The 20,071-nt window shown below is 41.1% G+C and overlaps 2 protein-coding genes across 2 annotated transcripts; both read left to right on the plus strand.

Annotated features, from left to right (window-relative positions):
- The first annotated feature begins 1,242 nt into the window (after positions 1–1,242).
- oafa (OAF homolog a (Drosophila)) lies at positions 1,243–16,090 on the plus strand. Its single transcript, XM_061281016.1, has 4 exons — positions 1,243–1,808; positions 12,696–12,830; positions 13,025–13,205; positions 14,325–16,090. The coding sequence occupies exons 1-4, from the start codon at positions 1,596–1,598 to the stop codon at positions 14,597–14,599; spliced, it is 804 nt and encodes a 267-aa protein (XP_061137000.1). The 5' UTR covers positions 1,243–1,595; the 3' UTR covers positions 14,600–16,090.
- Positions 16,091–17,357: 1,267 nt separating this feature from the next.
- tlcd5a (TLC domain containing 5a) lies at positions 17,358–19,833 on the plus strand. Its single transcript, XM_061281017.1, has 2 exons — positions 17,358–17,574; positions 18,014–19,833. Exons 1-2 carry the CDS (start codon positions 17,358–17,360, stop codon positions 18,520–18,522), a joined length of 726 nt encoding a protein of 241 aa, XP_061137001.1. The 3' UTR covers positions 18,523–19,833.
- The last annotated feature ends 238 nt before the right edge of the window (positions 19,834–20,071 follow it).

Raw genomic sequence — 20,071 nt, forward strand, 5'->3', positions numbered from 1 at the left:
CGAAATTTTGAAATGACGCAACCAGCAAACACTGCGTATTGACAATCAATCTAATGACGAATGCTGCTGACAACATCAATTTACAGCAGAACATCTGATGTTGCGAAAGGAGCGTAAGAACATTGCGGGTGAGATTCTTGCATCCATTTTGGAAAGCTATTTGGAGGCTCTGTGTGGACAACTCTTAATGACACTAAAGAGATTTTGTTTTCTCAAGACCGTTCAGCCTACAGTTTGGTTTTCCAGGCCCTGACTAAAAAACTTTGTTTGCTCTGCCTGATGGCCTCTCTTTGTTTGCTTTCTCCTTCATTGAAGCGACCATGCCTCGCAGTCAAGTGCTGGCACATTCGGGGGTCATCGGGCCGGGGGTCTCGGCCCACCCAGAATGCTGTGCGTGTGTCGAGAGAGATAAAGACCTCAGATGGTTCAATGCAAGGATGACATGCTGTTTGCAATCGAGCATCAATGCAGTGTGGCTCTGAGATTCGGATTCAGATTACGTGTTTTTTTTTTTTTTTGCTTTGGTAGCTTCCATCTGATCTGAGGTTTGTCAAAAATACCAAATAGCTCCTCAGAACGCCCCACCTTTAGCATAATAAAGTTAGCTAACATGTACTCTTGAACATAAACTCCAACAATGGCATACATTTTCCAAATTTGCTGCAATTATAACTTTATTTAATGTTTCAGTATTAGTTTTATATTTACTACCCTGCACAATCTGAAATTCATACACCCACATATGAAAGAGACACCCCCTAAAAACTATTTAAAGCATATTGGTTGGGGGCTTATGACATTTAAGTACATACAAAGACAAACAAACAAAACAACAAACGAAAACAAACGATATTTTAATTAAAGAATGTTGCTTGAAAACAAAATGTAAAATACACGGTCGTGTGAGACCACTATTGGCACGCGGGCTCCCTCTAGTGGTGTACAAAAGTATCACTTAAATAAAATTGTGCTCACTTAAAAACATCTCGTATGGTATTTTAATGACAATACTTTATATGTTTGTCATCATGGTGGTACTTGGAGAGTATAGTATATATTTTTTTTATGGTTGTACTATAAAGTTTGAGAGAAACACGTGTATACAGTATTAGAAAAAAAAGAGTGTTCAGTCGAGGGGTATTATTAGTTGAGAGTGCAGAAAGGGGATCACATGAGAGGCCTCCTTCTTTAGGGGGATGGGCAGAGAAGCTTGTGTGTGCGTGCATGTGTGTGTGGCTTTAAGAGTTTACTACCAGCCACCAACTCACACACACTCACACACACTAAAAGTTTGCAGTGTGGCGCTCGGAAGTGACGAGGTTGCTCAGATCCACGCGTGAGAAGTTGGTGAGCGCAGAATAACAACGTGCAACAATCGGACTGGTGAGACAATTTTATAGAACCGAAAGCTTCTCAATGGAAAAGAAAAAAAAAGAGGGGGGGAGTCCTCACAACAAGTGAAATGCAGTGATTGAGCGCTTTTGCAAAAGCGGACCGCGTACGTGATGTGAGGAGAAGATTTTAGATATGAACGCACATATCGGGATTACGCCTCCGATCTTGCAATCTTTGGGTTGGCTTTTGCGTCTTCGGGGATGTGTGCGAGCGCGACTAAGGTTCTGCTGCTGTTGCCGCTGCTTGTCGTCTGCGCCTTGGGACTGGGCTCCGAGCTGAGGGTTCGGGTCCGACTCATCGACGGGCTGGTGACTGAGGAGGTCCTGGAGGCGGACAGCGAGAAGGACACCATCTCGGTGGAGTTCAAGCAAGGAGACGGTACCCTAGTCACCTTTATGGTTGACTTCAAACAGGTGAGATAAAGTAATTTCGCATCGGACTATAAAACCTTTTTCTCAGTTTGTAAGAAGTTTTCTTTCACTGAGATTTTTTGAATCATCATATTGCTGTTGGTGGTAAATTGAAGAGTCAAAGTGTTTTTTTAATGAATATTTTCCTTGCTGTTGGTTGGAGAAGCTTGTTTAAAAACTTTTGATGCCATTTTCACCTAAAAAAAAAAAAACTCACACCGAATTATCGAATACACCTGTCACACAACTCCAGGTTAGCAAATTTTTCAATAAAAATCAAAATAATTTACACTAAGCACATATGTTTTCTATTTATCCTTAATGCAAAATCATCGAATTTGTCTTCTTAGCACCCCGACTGCGCAGTTGATGCTCCTAATTAACGTTATTAGTTGACCTCATGTGGAATTTCATTAACAAGAGCTTTCAAAAACACACCTACAGAGGGCGACTTCACGAGGGGCACATACTTCACGCATCAACGCCAGTGATTGACAGGTCATGCAGCCATTTCAATCTTTGAAACATTTTGGGTTGGGTTGCTACCACCATCAAACCTGGATCTCCAGGCTGCAAGGCACTGGTGCTAAGTACTGTTTACACCGTTCTTGCTGTACCAAATTGAAATCCATTTGTTTCCCTTTGTAATCATTGGAGTAATGCAGCACTTTGTTTCCAGGGTTGTAAAAATGTCAAGGCAGGATACCAACACAATGACAAGCTGTACAATATACACACATTCACGCTCAGACTACCCATTACCTCCTGACTGCTTTGTGATTAAATATCCCACAATGGCCTCAGATGTCCAGCTGACCACCAACAACAAGTCATTGTCCAATCTTGTCCCCCGAGGTAGAAGCAGAGCTGTCAAAATGAATCGATTAATCGACAACTATTTTAATACTTGAGTAGTCATTTACACATGTTTTTACCTTTGACTTGTCCAAATTCTCTGTCAGCTTCTCAACAGTAATTATTTGTTCATTTTTGTAGTCATTTATAAAAACAAACCAAATAATAACCGCACCAGTAGAGGAACCCGCTTTTTTTTTTAATCATTAAACAATACCAAATAAACATCAGTAAATGTAGATGGAGACGGGGGGGGGGGCGGTTTGTATGGGTTGTAATACAATTTGATGCAAAATATTTTTTCTCTCTAATTATTCGATTACCGTTTTTTTCCATGTATAATGCGCAAAAATCTGGGGTGCGCATTATACATGGGTACAAAAAACCCCCCAAAACTATATATATATATTTTTTAATCCGGATATGATCCGGAGGCCGCCATTACAGATGCGCTTTCTTCTCTGCTGTTCACTTCAAACACGCTCCATACGAACACAATGCTCTCGTATCAGACGCTTGCTCGATCACCTGCTTGTTTGCTGTCACAATGTACCCTACACAAATCCGAAACATTTCTTCGCTATCGAGTTTGCTAGCGCATGCCCAGTGATACTGACCGACAGAATAACATCCGGTTGTTCCCAAAGATGATCTTTTTTCTGAAATAATTTTACGTTTACGGACTTAAGTAGGAGTCAAAATTTGGGTGCGTATTATACATGGGTACAGGCTTTTTTCCAGCATCAACATGACATTTTTAGGGTGCGTATTATACATGGGGGCGCATTATACATGGAAAAAAACGGTAATCAATTCGGAAAATACTCAATCGTGAGCTACACTTTTGTACTCCATAGCACAAATTTCTGTTCCCAAACTGTAAAAGTCAGTGATACAAAGGCACAATCATTTTAAGGTAGCACCCTAAGGGTATAATAAATTCTTTTTTTTTTTTCCCCTGTCGAGCAGCCACAGCCTGTGTCATTTACCTCGTGGTTAGACCACAATGGTCTCTTCTGAGAAGTGGATTGCCTCTTCTTTAGGCTACAATGCAGCAGAAATCCCCCCTAACCGCCCCATAAGTGAGCTTAATTCATCTTTTTTACAGAAAGAGGTCAAGCCAGCTGTTCTTACTTAAATGCGGGATGACACCTTCCTGCTTTCACCCCCTTGAATATCCCTAAACCCGGCGCTCCCGATCGGAGACCATATTTAGCATTTTTCTAAAAGTAGCCAGGCAGATCCAGTGTCCCTTCCCTGACCGACAATCAAATTTGGAAAGATGACGCAGGCAGTGTTTGACTGTGGAAAAACGACTACTGGGAAAGACATGTCGATTTGAGGAAGCTACAAGTCCAGAGCATGCAGGGAGTGTGTGATCATGGGTGTGCGGTGGTGACGCAAAGGGATGATCGCTGTCGCACCCAAGCCTGGTGAGATGTGAAGGGGGGAGCTCGTACTAGGATTAAGTGGGGCACGTCTGACCTTTATGATCCAACGCGTCTGCTTGGCTAACCAAAACGGCTAATTTAGGGGAGAGTGAGAGAAGAGGCCATCGCTCCAGTAATCGGTGACCCCCGCCACCCCCCCCCCTTCCCTCTCTTGCTGCGCTCCCCTATTCTGTTTGCCACAATAAAGGGACATACTCTGAAGTTTTGAGCGGAGAGGCATCGCCGGGGTGTGCAGGCGGCCCCTTTTTGATGCGCACCCCCCACTCATCCAGGCGCGCATATGGTTTCGTTTATTTGAAATAGAACCTCTTATGATTGTAGTCTTCTGCTGCTTTATCTGCTCCAGTCCAAGGTCACCCCCCTCTGTTTTTTTTTTCGTCTAACTCGCGTCTTCCTGTTCTCGTTCCCCTCCATGTGTTTTTTATTCAGCGCCGTTTGCGCTATCTCCAAGATTTATGGAAAGTTGGATGAGCTGTCACTTCCAGCTGCCATGAAAATTCAAAGAGTGTGGGAAGAAGAGCGTTTTAACAGTGATGTTAAACACTTGCAGCAGCTTGGCTACGATGTGCAATTTGTATTCCAAGCAGGAGGTTAAAAAAAAAAAAAAAAGACAGCTTTCTCACCTTATTATGGTAAACTTTAATTGGATTGAAGACAAAGGATATGGGTGTTGCTAGGAAAATTGAAGCCACGATTCCACCAAGCGGCACTTGAGTTTTATTCAGCGTGATCCTATTTGGAACGATAAACGCTGATCTCACTTGCTAGCTGTGGAATCTACGTAATGCCAGTCAATGGTTTCACTTGAGCTGACCTTATTTGATGGGAGTTGTTTTTTAACCATCTTTATTTCTTTTTCTTTTAGTATTTGGACAAGCAGAGTCTGTTTTATCTGAGGCCAAGTTTCTCGGCCTTCATGCTTCTCGTCCAGGTTTTGGTGGCTTTTTGACTGTGCACATGTGGAAACGGTGATGCGGTTGAGCTCGCCGTACGAGCGTGTCATGTTGGGTAAACCTTTAGAAGGTTGCTGATAAAGTCTTTGGCTGCAGCGCTTAATCACTCTCTGTTTACGCAAAACTTGCTCATAACTTTATACCAGATGTTTACAGTTCAGCAGAGGCTGATTGCGTCAGCTTAACCCCCGGGCACGTTTGAGTATTTACAACGTGGGTTAAATAAACTTGAAACGGGGGACATGCTTTTGATTGCTTTTTGTTCTCAATGGAAATTGCAGCCTATTGGAAAATGGCTTATGTCTTTTGTTGGTGAAGCATAAGACACTTAAGCCAGGGTTTAGCAACTGATCACATGACATCACGTCCGTGATCATCACCGTTCTCCAACAGCATTGATTTGCGAATGGCAATTCAGCCTGGCTGCTAGTTAATTTTTACATTACTTTATTGCAATACAAAGTAAAAGTTACTTCCTCTTTGCAAATATAGCATTTTTATGCACAGCATTGTGCTCATATTGTATTTCTCTACTAATATTCGCAAAAGATGTTCCGATACTACACCGCTGATACCAAATGTGTTGCAAGTTAGAAAAACATGAGGCGTTATATTTGAGAGTACTCAGCCAAAGGAGCCTGGCTATAAAGATCATGGTGAATGTTTGACAGTATGAATTCATATTTCATAAGAGCAACTGAACCAAATTGTTTCCCAGGTGTAGGTTACCTGTCTTTTCTATCTAGATTGTGTTTAAAGTGTTATGGTTACGCCCATCTTGCTGTAACAATGAATTGAGAATAAAGCGCACAATGTGCACGGGGAAATGGAGAGCTGCGGGATTTGATTGGCTCCCTGGTTATCTATGACACACTTTTGTGTCTTTGAGCTTTCTCCACTTGTGACTCCTACTGTAACTTTTCAAGCTGCCAATTTCCTTCTGGTGCTCGCCAGTAATGTACTAGCTTGAGCTTTTTCCCATGACTATCTCTTCATCACATTTTGGCACCATCTCTCTTTGTCGCTTGCCCAATCTTGTACACTTTTTTCGAACAGCCAAGAGTCACCTATTCCAGGAAATGTTAATTGCATCATTACCATGGCGTGAATTCACCCCTATGATGTTATTAAAGCTCAGAGGGATTCATTATACTCTTGAATGTGTGAAGTCATTCATGTATTCAAATCCAAACGTGATTCCAAAAAAGTCATCCTGGCCCTCAACCTAAGAAAATACAATGGCATCTCAAAATCCCATTAAGTCGGAAACTGAAAAAACAAATCAAGTGCAGGCCCTGGAATTGAATGGTAGCTAGCAAGCTACGAGCTAAGCTAGCTTTGATATGTCGGCACTAATCCGAGTTGTTTTGCATAATACTAGCTAGCAATTAGCTTCTTTTTACATTTGTTTGTCACTTAATGGTGGGAAAAAATGATCTGGGACCACATATTACTTGGGGTTAGGTTCTTTTTACATGTAATGAAATATGGTTTGACAAGTTCTACTGAAGTCTGAACTGACCTTTAAAGTTCAACAGCTACTTTGTTGTAGCTCTTTCTATAGAACAGAACTTTGTATATTCATCTTTAAAGATCCATCTTAAAAGGAACTGAAATAAGTTGAGTCATTGTGCTTTGGATATCTGGATTTCATATCTGAAAACGCAAGTCAGAGAGCTTTAACCAAGCCTTCCTGTTCCCCTTTCACTTAGCCGCTCTTTGTTGCCTGGTGACTTAAAAAAAGGCCTCCTGTGTTCTTTTGGTGGCCCTTGGGGTAGCACATGGGGGCCCCCTTTGGCCTCTCGTGGCCCCACGTTCCCTAGTGATGTCTTTATCCTTCATCCTCCTCCTGCCGGCAGACCAGATGTTCCTCTGAAATGCTGTAGATGAAGAAAAAAAAAGCTTTAGAGAAAGACCAGTTTTCATGCACCTGTTTCAGCTCTCACTTCCTACCCTGTGACCACAGGAACTCAACATGGCTCCCAACAAGCGTTCTAATCTGTTGGCGACAAAAAAAAAAGCCAACAAAAGTCTTTTGAACCTTACCTGCTTGTTTGTATGTAACCTGCCTGAGCAACGCGGGAGAGAAAAAGATTGAAGATAAGCAATAACAAGGAATGACATTTGGAATAAATTTTAGAAATGTATCGTAAAATAAAACAGGCTCTTATTGTTGTAAGGCTTATCTATTGGCGTGTGTTGCAACAGGATATGAAAACAGCAAGACGCCAGTTAAAGGCTGAATGGGACGACAGCCCTCTCCCATGTTTATTTCTTATCTATTGACTTCATTTCCTTTCCTGTGAGCTGTCATTTCCTGAATTCCAAATTTTCCCACACACCGATAATTGCATTCTGTGTGGCAGTGATTTATTATTTTTTTTAAAGGTTACTTTCCATCGTTGACAAAACAGAACAGCAAGGACCTCCTCTTGATCTGAACAGTTTTTAACGCCATTGACTTCCAACGGCTTTGCTCTTTGGACAGCCAGGTGTGACCAAGCCCAAATGTGACTCCACATTCCTGCCGTCAGAGTCTCTGTAATTAGCTTCAAGTCAGGCATTTCTTAGCACGGAGCTTTTCTTCCTCCACCTCCTTTTGTGTCCCCTTTGTTTCTCGACATGATCTTTAATCCCTGCTGTGCACCTGAGTTCTTGTTTGGGGGTGAAGAGAGGGGGCTTCTGCCCATCAAGGCAAACATCCTCCCCCATCACGTAACATCTCAACACTGTGTGTTGTTTTAAAAGGGCAAACGGAGACTTTTAGGTGGGATACGGGGGTCGAGGATAAACATTGGAACGTGCAAAGTTTCTACAAACAGAAGCCAAAAGGGGGCACCTTCTTACATTTCACTTGCTTGCTTTGTAGCTTCCAACATGAGAAATCACGATTAATGTAAGGCAAGAGATTTTGGATCAAGACCGGCCGAAGCTAGCAAAATACGACCATGATCTGTAGGAAATGCGGAATGTAGGAGCTGGGCTGTATCACGTGAAAGGCTAAAATGTCAAAGTTAAATAGCCACTTTCAGGAAATTTAGTTTTGAGAAACTTTGCTGAAAATAATGTTCAGGGTTATTTTTAATTTCACTTCATTTAGTTTAAGCATTATTTTATTTTATTTTTTCAATATTTAAATGACTTTTACCAAAGCTTGTCGGGACACTTGATGTTTCATAAGTCTGATTACATAATTTAGTATTAAAGAAATGAAACAACAATTTTGATTAGATTTCAGATTTGTTTCATCGCATTTCAAAAATAACAATATAGTAATTTGTCTTTGTTACAAACGCAATAAAAAGATACTGATTGGTTGTTTTTTTTATTAGTGGGGTGATTTTTTTCTTTTTGGTCTTGGTCTGGACCTCCAACAGTTTTGACCCTGTCTTGTCTCGCTTGTCGTTGTCTTGACTACGACACTATCGAGAACTATGTACCAGGTTCCCAAGTAGGCAATGATTGGCTAGTTAGTAGTCTAAGAGAAGCAGAAACTCGGGAACGTCCGTTTACTTTTGGTTCAAGTGACGCATTAACACAACAAATCCAAAAGGTGGACTGGAACGGAAGAGCTACAGTGAGACTGTCATGTTTAGGTCTGTACTCCAACACAGTGCCAGATGAGGAGTATCTGATTATTATTATTTTTTCCCCATGTCCCCATGTAATTCAAACAAACATTCCATGCATGGTCAATTAGCCGCAAAACTGTGCCATTATCCAGATTGAGGCATCAGGACTCCCCAGGGACCATCCATCAACCTTATCTGGTTCTTTAGCGAGGATTGGAAACCGTGATTGGCGGATGTTTTGCTCACCTACTAACCCGCTGCTTTTATCCAATGCGTGCGTGTTCATGCATGTTTTGATTTTCAATGAGCATGCTTGCTAAAAGGGTGACCTATAGCATTGTTGGAGCGCTAAAACATTAATGTCACGTTGAATTATTCGTCGGGAGAGTCGGCCACGCCGGGTTACGACTACAGTGGCTGAGAATATTCTGGGTAAATGGCACCCTTTGAGGCTTTCAATAGCCTTTCTGTGCACCTCTTAAATAATCGGGCCCACCGAAGGTAACGCGGCAATGAAAGCGGCACCCGACTCCTGTTTTAATGGGCCAAGTATGAACCACTTGCATGAATGCCCGTTTGTGTTTGGCTACGGGCCAGCGGTGGTTTTGCCCGCAAAGTCTTGGGTGTGAGGAAGAGACGCTGAGGAATCTGTAATTGTCTGGATTATTTACAGCCATGATGACATTTGTAGCTCTCTGGTGGAGAGAAGCCTAAGGCTACACCATTCTTCTTCTTTTTTTTTTTTTTTTTAACAACGACGGAGACAGTTTAATCTGTACCGTCCATACTTGAAGAAGCTCGATGTTGGTGGGCGAAAACATCAATTGTATATGTTAAAGGGGTGTGTTTAACATACTTGCTGAATTATTTTGAGCTGGAGTCTTTGAGTTTAGATTTATGGAATCCTATAGAGGGAGTCGTGGCACTCGTAGTAAAACAGGTGCTTGGGAAGTTTGAAAGACTTTTTGCTTTGATTTACTACCGGCAGCAGTTTTACTTGACGCTGTGATGAAATTTAATTTGTACTCATTTTCATTGTCGTTGCAATTAATGCATTAGTTGTGTATTCTCCATTCATGTTAGGTCTGCACATTATATTCTCATTCTACGTCTTCCATGATTTCGTCTGTGAATAATTTAGTGGAAGTGCTGGTTTTGGCCGGCGTACGTCCGTCTCGTCCAAGCGAACAGCTGAAGTCGACCGCAAGTGTGCGGGTATTTAGGACAAGATGATGTCATTGGTAGAAGCAGGTTTGCTTGTGAAAGAAAGCCCAACTGATTATTATCTTAGCGTCTCCCAAAGCACTAAGATGGTAACATATTATTATAATTTTTTTTTTTTTTTTAGAGCCTGAAACCTTCATCCCAATAATAGTTGACTTGAGATATTCATTAGGAAATTTGTTTAATGACTGCATCCCCTCAGGTAAAACTGAGTAATTGTCTAATTTTTTTTAAGAAGTCAAAACACACCGTTTTATGTCAGGTCCCAAACAATTGTGCACAAACATCAACACAACACCAATAATGTTAAATTGATCATTTAATGAGCTGAAAAAGGTTGCAAATTGATAACGCCGTCATTGATTAAAATGATTCCTCACGTGGCTAGCTATACCCGCTAGTATTGTAAGTCATGTTTCATTAAAGTAAACGACTACGTACAATGTATAATGATAATAAAAACAATAATTAATAATAAAATATTGCAAAAATGTATCCTTTCAATTGACACAAAGGAAATGAAGTCAAACGCCCATCTGGGTTTGTTTAATTGCCTTAAGAGGGCACAACCACTCGAAAGCCATTACGTTTGTTTTGCTGTTTAATGTAGCGTCTTCAATCCCAGTTGCAAAAGGTTAAAGGCTCTTTTTAAATGGCTCCATTGTGATTTCATGAAAAAAAATAAATAAGTTGCCATCTTTTTTTTTTTAGCCTTTTGGCAAAAATCCAAATAGCGGCCTTTGGAAGTAGACAATCATTCATGTGGACTCATCGTGACACGGGGGGATTGTGTGTAAGCTGTTGTCACTTCAGCAGTGTTCCGACTACACACAGTTGGTACAGCTACTCTTTTCCTCTGTAATTACCCAGAGAGCCTCGGGGCACATCCATGCGGCTGACATGAATGCCTCCCCCTTTCTATTGCCTTTCTCGGCTTTGCACACACAGTGTAGCAGCATGTGCGTACAATACGGGAGGTCCCGAAGTTGCTGAATATGATGTTTAAATGTATGTAGATCATAAATGTCAATGTATTTAGGGTGTGTCTTTTTTTAGAGCTGGTCATATATTTCCCAGCTTTGCATGCATATTCACACATAGGGAGAACTCAACTTGCATGTTTTGTGATAACTCTGCACAAGAAAGCTGGAGTCCACATTGGTGCTCACATAACTGCTAGTACATTGTGTTTCCTCTTGCAGATATTAAAAAAACAAGTTTGGAGCACTGAATTTTTACTTTCATCTAAGTGAATGTCATAAAGTACCATTTGTCTTTTCCAATGGGGATGGCTCCATTGTGATTGTGTGGAGCGGAATGTTTTACTTTGTGGCTCAAACAGCTTAAGGGGAAAATAACTTTTTCCCCATATTTTTATTCAGAGTTCCATTTATATTGAATGTTTTCCTCCTTTTTTTTGCACAATCCTTCTCACAAATTCACCTAACAGCAAAAAGCCAAATGATAAAAGAGCATTTTTAACTTCCTGCCTTTTCCTTGCCATGCATGAAGTTAATGTCACACAAAACTGCTAAATCAATATTTGCTCAGCAATTTGTTTCTAAAAGGTCAAATAGTGTCACATGATGATGTTTGCCTTCATTGTGTACTTGTCGGACACTCTCGAGCGAGAAAAATCCTTTGCTGAATGAGGAACGTGCAAAGCGGAGTAGTAAAAAATGCTTCTGGGGGGGCTTTGCATTCTTGTTATGCACGCAGGAAGTGGGAGTGCGGCTCATTAGGGTTATCAGGGGCATGTTTATTTGTCCCTCCTGCTTTTGCAGACTAAAAGCTTCTTCTCTGCAGCCCGTTTGCTTCATATGAGAGTGTGAAAAGCGGAGGAGGGGTGTTTAGAGACAGTGTGTCTGTCTCGGTGGGAGTAGCGGAGGGGGGGGGGGTAATGTCAGATGAATGGGAGGACAGGTCTCCTGTGCTAGCTGGAGATTCCCATCATCCTTTGCATGTCCTCTCACAAAACTCTTTATGGCCTTGGCTCCTGATGCCAAATCTTGCGTGTACTTGCCAACGACAACAAGGTCTTTTTTTTTTTTCCATGGATTTTCCACTATCACCATTTGCTACGTCTGCAAGGCCCCATAAAAGAGGAGGTTTGAATGTTTTTAGCATTTACAGGAAGGGAAAAATTCAGTCAGAGGCTATTTGAACAATACAGTCACTGTCTGTTTTTTTTTTTTTTTTTTTTTTATATATATCTAGTCCTAGGTTTACATTGCCAGTTTCAATTTTGACATAAAACTACCAGTATTAGATGTCGTGTATTTAATCAATCCTCATAACTTTAAGTCTGCTAGCTTAATGTTAAGAACACAAAATACAATACCGGACCTAGCGTCATTGTTGCCATGATTACTGCTGTTTAATTATGCTATAATAAATTCAATAAATAATTGAGCACAAAAGCTGCAGCAACACATATTAACAGAATAAATGAATAATAGTAAGAATGAAAAGAATAAAAACAATTCTCACGTGCATGTATTCTTTATCCTCTGTTAAAATAAACGCACACACGCGCATACACAAACACACACACTAGGAGTAAAATGATAATAGCCATTGGCGCAAAAATGACACTCATCAAAATTAATGTTGGTGTTGCAAGTGGAGCTGGAATGGATTGATGACATGTCCATTTATTTAAATGGGGATTGGTGTTTTGAGTTATGAACGTAGTCACGCCGTGGAATAAAGCACAAGTCTGGGCAGCACTTTATTTGAAATCATTCCGAGCTGCATCATTGTGCAAATGAATGGTTAAAGCCCACATTGCTCAATGGAAAGTCGTCATTGCTCATCTCTGGGTTCTCTTGGCAGGAAGTAAAGGTATTCCGATCGCTAATCCTGGGCGAGCTGGAAAGAGGACAGAACCAATACCAGGCCCTGTGCTTCATATCCCGCCTGGGCCGCAATGAGATCATCCCTAGCGAGTCCATGGCCCGCCTCAGACAGGTACCACGTGTCAAGTCAAGTCAAGTCAAGTTTATTTGTATAGCCCTAAATCACAAGCAGTCTCAAAGGGCTTCACATAGACAGAAATTGACAATTATTCTCAAAGCATCCCCTGATCTTAAGCTCCCAACGTGGTGGGCGACCATTTCCATGTCAGATGCTGATTTATATGTACGCACATGTGATCTTTTTAGAAAAACCCTCACGCCATTCGTTTGGCGGAGGAGCGTCGCGGGCTGGAACAGCTGATCATGAGCGCCTCCGTCAACGTCAGTCGGGCTTGGCGGCTGAGCGGCCACATCCACAACATGTGTGGTGAGGCCCACGAGGCCATCTACACCACAGAGCCTGACGTCAAGCACTGGCTGGACAAAGGTCAGGGCTTGCGTTTCTTTGTTTAGCTTTGCCACTTTGCTCTTATCGCAACTCTGATGATATGACTACTCCATTTATCTTGTTGATGGTACTTTTACTTACTTTGATAAAGTTTTGTGTTTTATTTTCGTATGTTTACATTCCTAATACCGTAATTTCCGGACTATAAGGCGCACCTTCAACGAGTGGCCCATTTTAAAACTTTGTCCTTATATAAGGCGCACCATTAATGCATCATGTCAGATTTTTAATCCAAATCAAATCATTCTCCATTTTAGCTTTTTTATTCCAACTTCAGACGCAACAAATTACTTTATAATCACAAAATAATGATCCATAGTCTTTTTGATTCATGATTCATAGTCTTCAGCGGGCCACTTATGATTGATTTCATGACACAATGCTTCGGGCCAGTTTAAATTTTGGAATTTGGTCCATATAATAAGCGCACCGGACTATAAGGCGCACTGTCGGCTTTTGAGAAAATTTTAGGTTTTTAGGTGCGCCTTATAGTCCGGAAAATACGGTAAGTGTCCTTGTTTCTGATTACCGATATTTCCTATTCGAATGGGGCTGAATAATTCATCCACAGAAAATTGACATTGCGGTGTAGCAGAATTTAATTTTCAAAATTGTGTTATTTGAAAGATATTGTTCTATGAAATACGAAAAGTAGAAGTGATAAAGACCTTTAAAACTTAAACGCCATATTAAATTGCGATACTTCGGGTAGAGGAAAAAAAATAAAATCACAATTCGATTACTTTCCAAAATGTCTCAACGGGAATTTAGACCTGTTTGAACAGCCGCCGATAGCGAAGGAGACCACACAAAAGCATTCGCTTGTGGATGCTTGTCCCCGCATCGACACAATGAAATCCAAACAGTATCGGGGTGAGGAGAATGTGCTTGAAAGCTTCACTGTTGTCCTCTTCCAGCAGCGTTACAGCAAGCAAACAATGTTGGATGGTCATGCTCCTGCGTCATTGTCTGTCGCAGACGCATCTTCTTTGCATGATAAAGCTTCCTCATTTGCCCTCTTTGTTGGGGCTACTTTTAGGCCCGCCCCAATTTATTCTACTCAAAACATTGATCTAACTTGTAAATCTTTCTTTGCAGGCGTTGATGGCTCCATGTTCGAGGCTCTGCCTTACACGTCGGTGGCACCTCAATTCCAGGCCTGTCACGCCACTAAGGACCTGTGGCAGCCATGTTTGTGCACGTACGGCCTGCGCCTGGAGTGGTACCCGTGCCTGCTCAAGTACTGCCGCAGCCGTGACACCACAGGCAAAGGGTCCACCTACAAGTGTGGCATCAAAAGCTGCAGCAAGGGCTACCACTTTACGTACTATGTTTCGCAAAAACAGCTATGCCTCTGGGATGAGGAGACCTAGTTAGACAGTCATTTTATACGATGAGTGAAACTGGATCAGGTGGAGCTGCGGCGAGTTCCAGATGTTGACGCTTGGAAAGAAATTAAGGGAAAAAAACAATCACTGTCAGCCATTAAGTGATTTTTGCCTTCACTTTGGAGGGGAACTTGTCGCCAGGGATGATTAAAAACCAGCCAAAAAACGCTCATCAACGAAGGAAAACTCGGATGGGGATGTGCCTTCATCGGACTTGAGGAAAAACACTGCAGTCTTGGTTTCCCAAACTGTGGGTGGAGGCTCAAAAATGGGCCCAGAGGGGATTTATGTTAGGGTTAATCAAACAAACGACAAACAATTAAGGTTTGTTGTAATAGGTTAATCTCTTGTGTTAATTTATCTACGATACTTTTTTTTTGTGAGGAGTGGAGGAAAGCTTCCCAATGCTGGATTATTTATTTCGCTCGCATATGGATTTTACTGGACTGTCTTTTTCTTTGATTATTTTATCATAACCATTTCTTGATGTCATTTTTGCTGTGTTTTTTTAAGCAAGCTCAGTCAACCACGGGTACTCAAACCACAAAAAGTCTTCAAACTAATCCTGCAACATTTCCATTTGTGACTTTTGTGTTTTCAATCTTATAATAGGACACTTCGTTTGACCGCTTGAACCAATCATTTTCGGGCGTTGTTCTCGGCACTCACATGATTGTAAGTGTGTGTCGAAATAAGACAAAGTCAAAGGAAAGGTTGTCCAAATGAAGGGTGTAATGTTTCTGTGGGTGAAAAGAGGCTCCATTCAGGAAGACCCACTGCAATGTTGGCGCTCACATTCTTACTAAACAGGAATGTGGCCTTAGAGCTGCTTATACTGCCACCATGCGGTCATTTCTAACACGCTCATGTTTACGTCCTCTTCCCGTTTGAATGACATTTTGTTCTTTATGCAGTTCAGCTCAGATGTGTGCTCATGTATTGTTCAAGGAGAACTTCTTAAACCTGTGGGACCAAACAAAGCAATAATCAAACTTTGTCTCAGTCATATTGCGAAAGAGCCAAACTTTTAAATCTGTGGATTTTTCCAGAGAGCAAGTGCCTTAATATTTCTACCTTTGCTATGTGTCTGTGTGTGTAGGTTAGCATTTAATAAGACCTACCATGCAATTCTAAAATTTAATAAACCCACAACTGTACGGTTGTATTATAATTGTCATACATTTAATATGGTGACATTTTACCCAGCCCAGTCTAGCTCAACTTGTATTTTTTTTCCTTTTTTTTGTTGCGTAAAGGAGGTTTTAATATGACATAAATTTGTGATATAAGGAGGAAATGAAGCCGTTAGCTAATGTGCCATTAAAGAATTTCGTTTTATAAGGTTTGTTTTTAAAAAGAAATTGCACTGTATTGTCTTGATTTCCCCCATTAAGTAATATGGACAAGACTTAACCACCTCTCTACTGGAGCAAACCTTATTTTTAATAATAAAGGATATCTGTTTATATTTTTTAATCTTTTTTATTTTTTATTATTTTTTAGCATCCATCGTCTGAGTTTATTTCATAATCCACATGTACTGCTTTCGTTTGACCGCATGGTGTCGTTGTCGTACCAGAAAACAACAACATAAAAACAAAGCATCCATCTATCGTAGCGTGAGGTCAAGAAGACAACCGTATTACATGGCGAGAAGGAAAATCGAATAAGATCGCGAATTGACGAGTTAAAATGTCAATAGAAATAACAAATAATCCGTTTACTCACAAAAGGAGTAGTCTGCTTCGTGGACGTTTAACTTGAGGTTGCGAACGAGGCATGAAGATGAACCCTTGGACCACAGTTAGCAACGACATCGAGCTAAATTTTATTCGTACTGAAACATAATTTCATTATTAAATATCTGACGTGACGCCATCCACATGAGCGCCATCAAGGTAACAATTATTTTTAACCCCTTGTCAATATTTGTAAATGGGAGGGACGGTTTATGAGCAGGTTAGCTTGCTCTTGCTAACTAAGCAGCATCTCATTGTGTTGCATTAATGTCCACAGTCGAGGACTGTCATTTGTTTGCCTTCTGGGTGGGACATGTGATAGTTGCTTAAAAACGCATTCGCGTTGCTTAATGTCATTTAAAAATCTAGAACAGCAATTTACACCACTCATTTCAATGGGTACACAGTCAAGTTGTTTTCATTCATTTAAAGCTCTCAGGGAGGGTCAATCTAAGACAACTGCAAAGTTAGTAGTTATGTTTTAAATAGAAACACAAAGTCAAAAAAATGTGGGTACAGTTTCTGCAGCACGACATTTTTATTTGCATGTCAAATGTGCACTTCGGTCACTCCAGTTTGCAGAGCACACAAAGTCCTCAAAACCGTGATGTTTTAATGATGCATAAAAAGAACAAGTTCCCTTTTTAAAAAGACTAAATTTAGTTTTGAAAATGTATTATCGAATTCATTTAACCTACTTTAATCCCCACGGAAAGTTTCCAACAGACATTTCCAAATTTGTTGACATAACTTGCTTAAGAAGTCAAAGTCTGAGGCCCAGTCATCTCTCATCGAGTTTTGCATTGTGCAAGGAGAGGCTCCGCCGCCCATGCAACAAGAGCCAGCTCGTCCAGCTGCATGGTACAAACGTCACAGGCGGCGAAGGAACGTCCCCCTCACCCCACCAAACCTTCAACTGTAGTGCTATTCTTGCACAAGCAAAGGCTAATTGTTGTAGAAGGAATACCACAGAGCTTGTACTGTAAACGATCTCATTCAGCGGGATGCTCTCGTTGTCTTCAGAGGGGAACATGGTTGTGCTCGGGGCGCTCCTGAGCATCACCGGCTGGGCGTCTCTCTACTTGGCATTGTGTCACGCCAACGGCCGCCGCAGCGCTGAGTGGAACTGTCGCCTTGTCACCCTGCTGCATGGCATCCTGGTCATTTGCATCACGGCTTACATCGGCTACGTGGATGGACCCTGGCCCTTCGCCTATCCAGGTAGGTTGCTGGTCAGTGGTCCTCAAACCTTCTTCACCAAGAACCTAACACTATTGTGACCAATATTAAAACACAGAAGTAAAGTAGGTGTTTATATTCATGTTCCTCTGAATTTAATTTTGATAATGTGGTCTCAAACTGAATCTGGAAACGTATCATGTCCCATGTATTGACTCGTTTCTTTTATTTGAATTGTTCATTTATTCTCAGTGTAGTAGATGTCACAATTGGCACACTGGCTCCCTCTAGTGGTCAATGAAAGAATCACTGTCTTAATTTATTGTTAAAAAAAAGTTTGTTTAAACATTTATCTAAGATCATACTTTTATTCAACTTTTACATGTATTTTAATTGAATCAGCTCTAGCTCACCCATGGGGGGGAGTGGTAAAAAAAAAATATGTCACTTACAAATATTGAAACTTTTGTTTGTGTGTAAGGTACAAAGAACACACCTTTGCAGATAAGTGTCTTGTTGCTGAGCCTGGGCTACTTTCTCTTTGACATGGCCTGGTGCGTCTACTTCGGCACCGAGGGAGCCGTCATGCTGGCCCACCACACCATGAGCATCCTTGGAATCCTGCTCACCCTCTGGCTGGGCGAGTCGGGCATCGAGGGCTGCGCCGTCCTCTTCGGCAGCGAGATCACCAACCCGCTGCTGCAGGCGCGTTGGTTCCTCAAGCAGACGGGACGCTACGGCACGCCCCTGGCGCACACTGTGGATGCGCTGTTCGTGCTGCTCTTCGTGCTGATGCGGGTCTTTGTGGGAGGCACAATGCTGTACTGTGAGCTGATCTCGCCAAGGCCCAGATTTTTTATCAAGTGCGGGGGCGTGGCCATGTACGCGCTCTCTTGGGTCTTCATGGTGGACATCGTTCGCTTCGCCAGCCGCAAGATCAAGACTTGGCAGAGGGAACGACAAGAGGCCGCCAATGGAAAGAACGATTAAATGCTGACAACTTCAGTGTAATGAGATGAAAACGGGAGTTAAATATGCTTTAGGCAGTTATTCAGACTGAACCTTTTGTTTAGTTGTTGGGGAAAAACAGCGCAGAGGAGGTTTATGTGGCTGGAAACCAAAGCACTAGCAGATGTTGCACTTGGTTACAAGTGTCTCTAATGGCGGCAACTGTTGGTGTGCGCATCATGTAATAGGCATCATTTTTGGATGAGTCATTGTTGCCCAGAATCCAATACTGTTCGGTGGAAGCCCCAAACTTTGGAGTTCAACCAAAGTCTCAGCTTAAAAAGAAAAAAATCAAACATTCTGGGTAATTAGCATCAAGTTGAAAAAGAGAAGTTTCCCAGAAGTTTTTTATTTCCCCTGGAACCTTTGAATAGTGAGTAGGTTTAGTTATGGTTTCATCATGGGGAATTTGGGTTTGTGGAATGTTTCGATGTTAAACAGCTTGATTGTAATTAATGTGGCAAAATGTTTGCAGTCCCGAGGTTGGGGGTTAAATGAAGTAATCCAATAAATGGATTGATTTGACTTTGAAGCTTCCACTAAAGAAACAATGTTGCTCTTGGTTGCAATGTTGAATGAACAGAGCAAAAAAGTGTTCCAAAAAAAGGAGACACTGTTTACAACTTGTGATCTCCTCAAACCATGTGAGTCATATCGAAAACTTAGTGTTTTGTTTTGTATATGACAAACTGTGAACAGATTTGGAAGCCTTACTCAGGGAGAAATATTAAACAACTTTAACTTTTTGTTTATTTTATTCTAATTCATTCATTCATGTTTTTTTCTTGTGTCATATTGCTCTGACATACTTTCTATTTGGTAAAATCATAGTTATGAACTGTTATTAGTTTTGGTTAAAGGTGCTATGAGGCAAACGCTTTAATCTTGATGATGATGGTGAAAGTACAATATGTAAATATGTTGTCTTTACATTTATAATATTAGTGTACAGTGTTATTTCATTGCTTCCAGCACAAGTCTGTTTTACCCAACTGCCACATTACCAGGTGAGGAACATCATTGTGTATATAAGGAGAAAACAAAATGTCTAACTGTTGTGCCTTGCTATTCCCTGTATGAACATTGAAAACTAGTGGCTAAATGGGAATTTGTGTTTGGTAAATAAATGTTCTTCAATTGCTCAGTTGTACCTCGGTGGTAGAATTCCCATTGATGTCCACTAGATGGTGCTACTGTTTAGCAGTGATATGACAAGTGACGTGGATCCACATAGAAAAGAACTGTAAAGTTATTTTCTTTGTACAAAATAAAGTGCTTTAAGGACACCTTCAACTACGTCATCATAGTGTCTATCCATGCATCCACATAATTTAATAATAATATAATTGAGTACATAATCATCATTTAGTAAGGGGAGTTTAAATTGTTAAATTTGTTAAGGGTGACACGTCAGATAACAAATGTATGATTGGCATTGTCTTCCAATCGTTAGAAATAGTTAGATACACCCATAAGTCATAAAACTAAAGTAAAATAGCCATGTGATCAAATTAAAAACACGCTTCAAAAA

The sequence above is a fragment of the Syngnathus typhle genome, linkage group LG6 (genome assembly GCF_033458585.1).
Source record: "Syngnathus typhle isolate RoL2023-S1 ecotype Sweden linkage group LG6, RoL_Styp_1.0, whole genome shotgun sequence".
NCBI lineage: Eukaryota > Metazoa > Chordata > Actinopteri > Syngnathiformes > Syngnathidae > Syngnathus > Syngnathus typhle.

Coding starts and splice junctions, on each gene's coding strand:
- oafa (XM_061281016.1), top strand. CDS start 1,596: ATGTGTGCGAGCGCGACTAAGGTTCTGCTGCTGTTGCCGCTGCTTGTC. Junction 1,809..12,695: donor TTATGGTTGACTTCAAACAG/GTGAGATAAAGT, acceptor TTCTCTTGGCAG/GAAGTAAAGGTATTCCGATC. Junction 13,206..14,324: donor CAAGCACTGGCTGGACAAAG/GTCAGGGCTTGC, acceptor CTTTCTTTGCAG/GCGTTGATGGCTCCATGTTC.
- tlcd5a (XM_061281017.1), top strand. CDS start 17,358: ATGCTCTCGTTGTCTTCAGAGGGGAACATGGTTGTGCTCGGGGCGCTC. Junction 17,575..18,013: donor CTGGCCCTTCGCCTATCCAG/GTAGGTTGCTGG, acceptor TTTGTGTGTAAG/GTACAAAGAACACACCTTTG.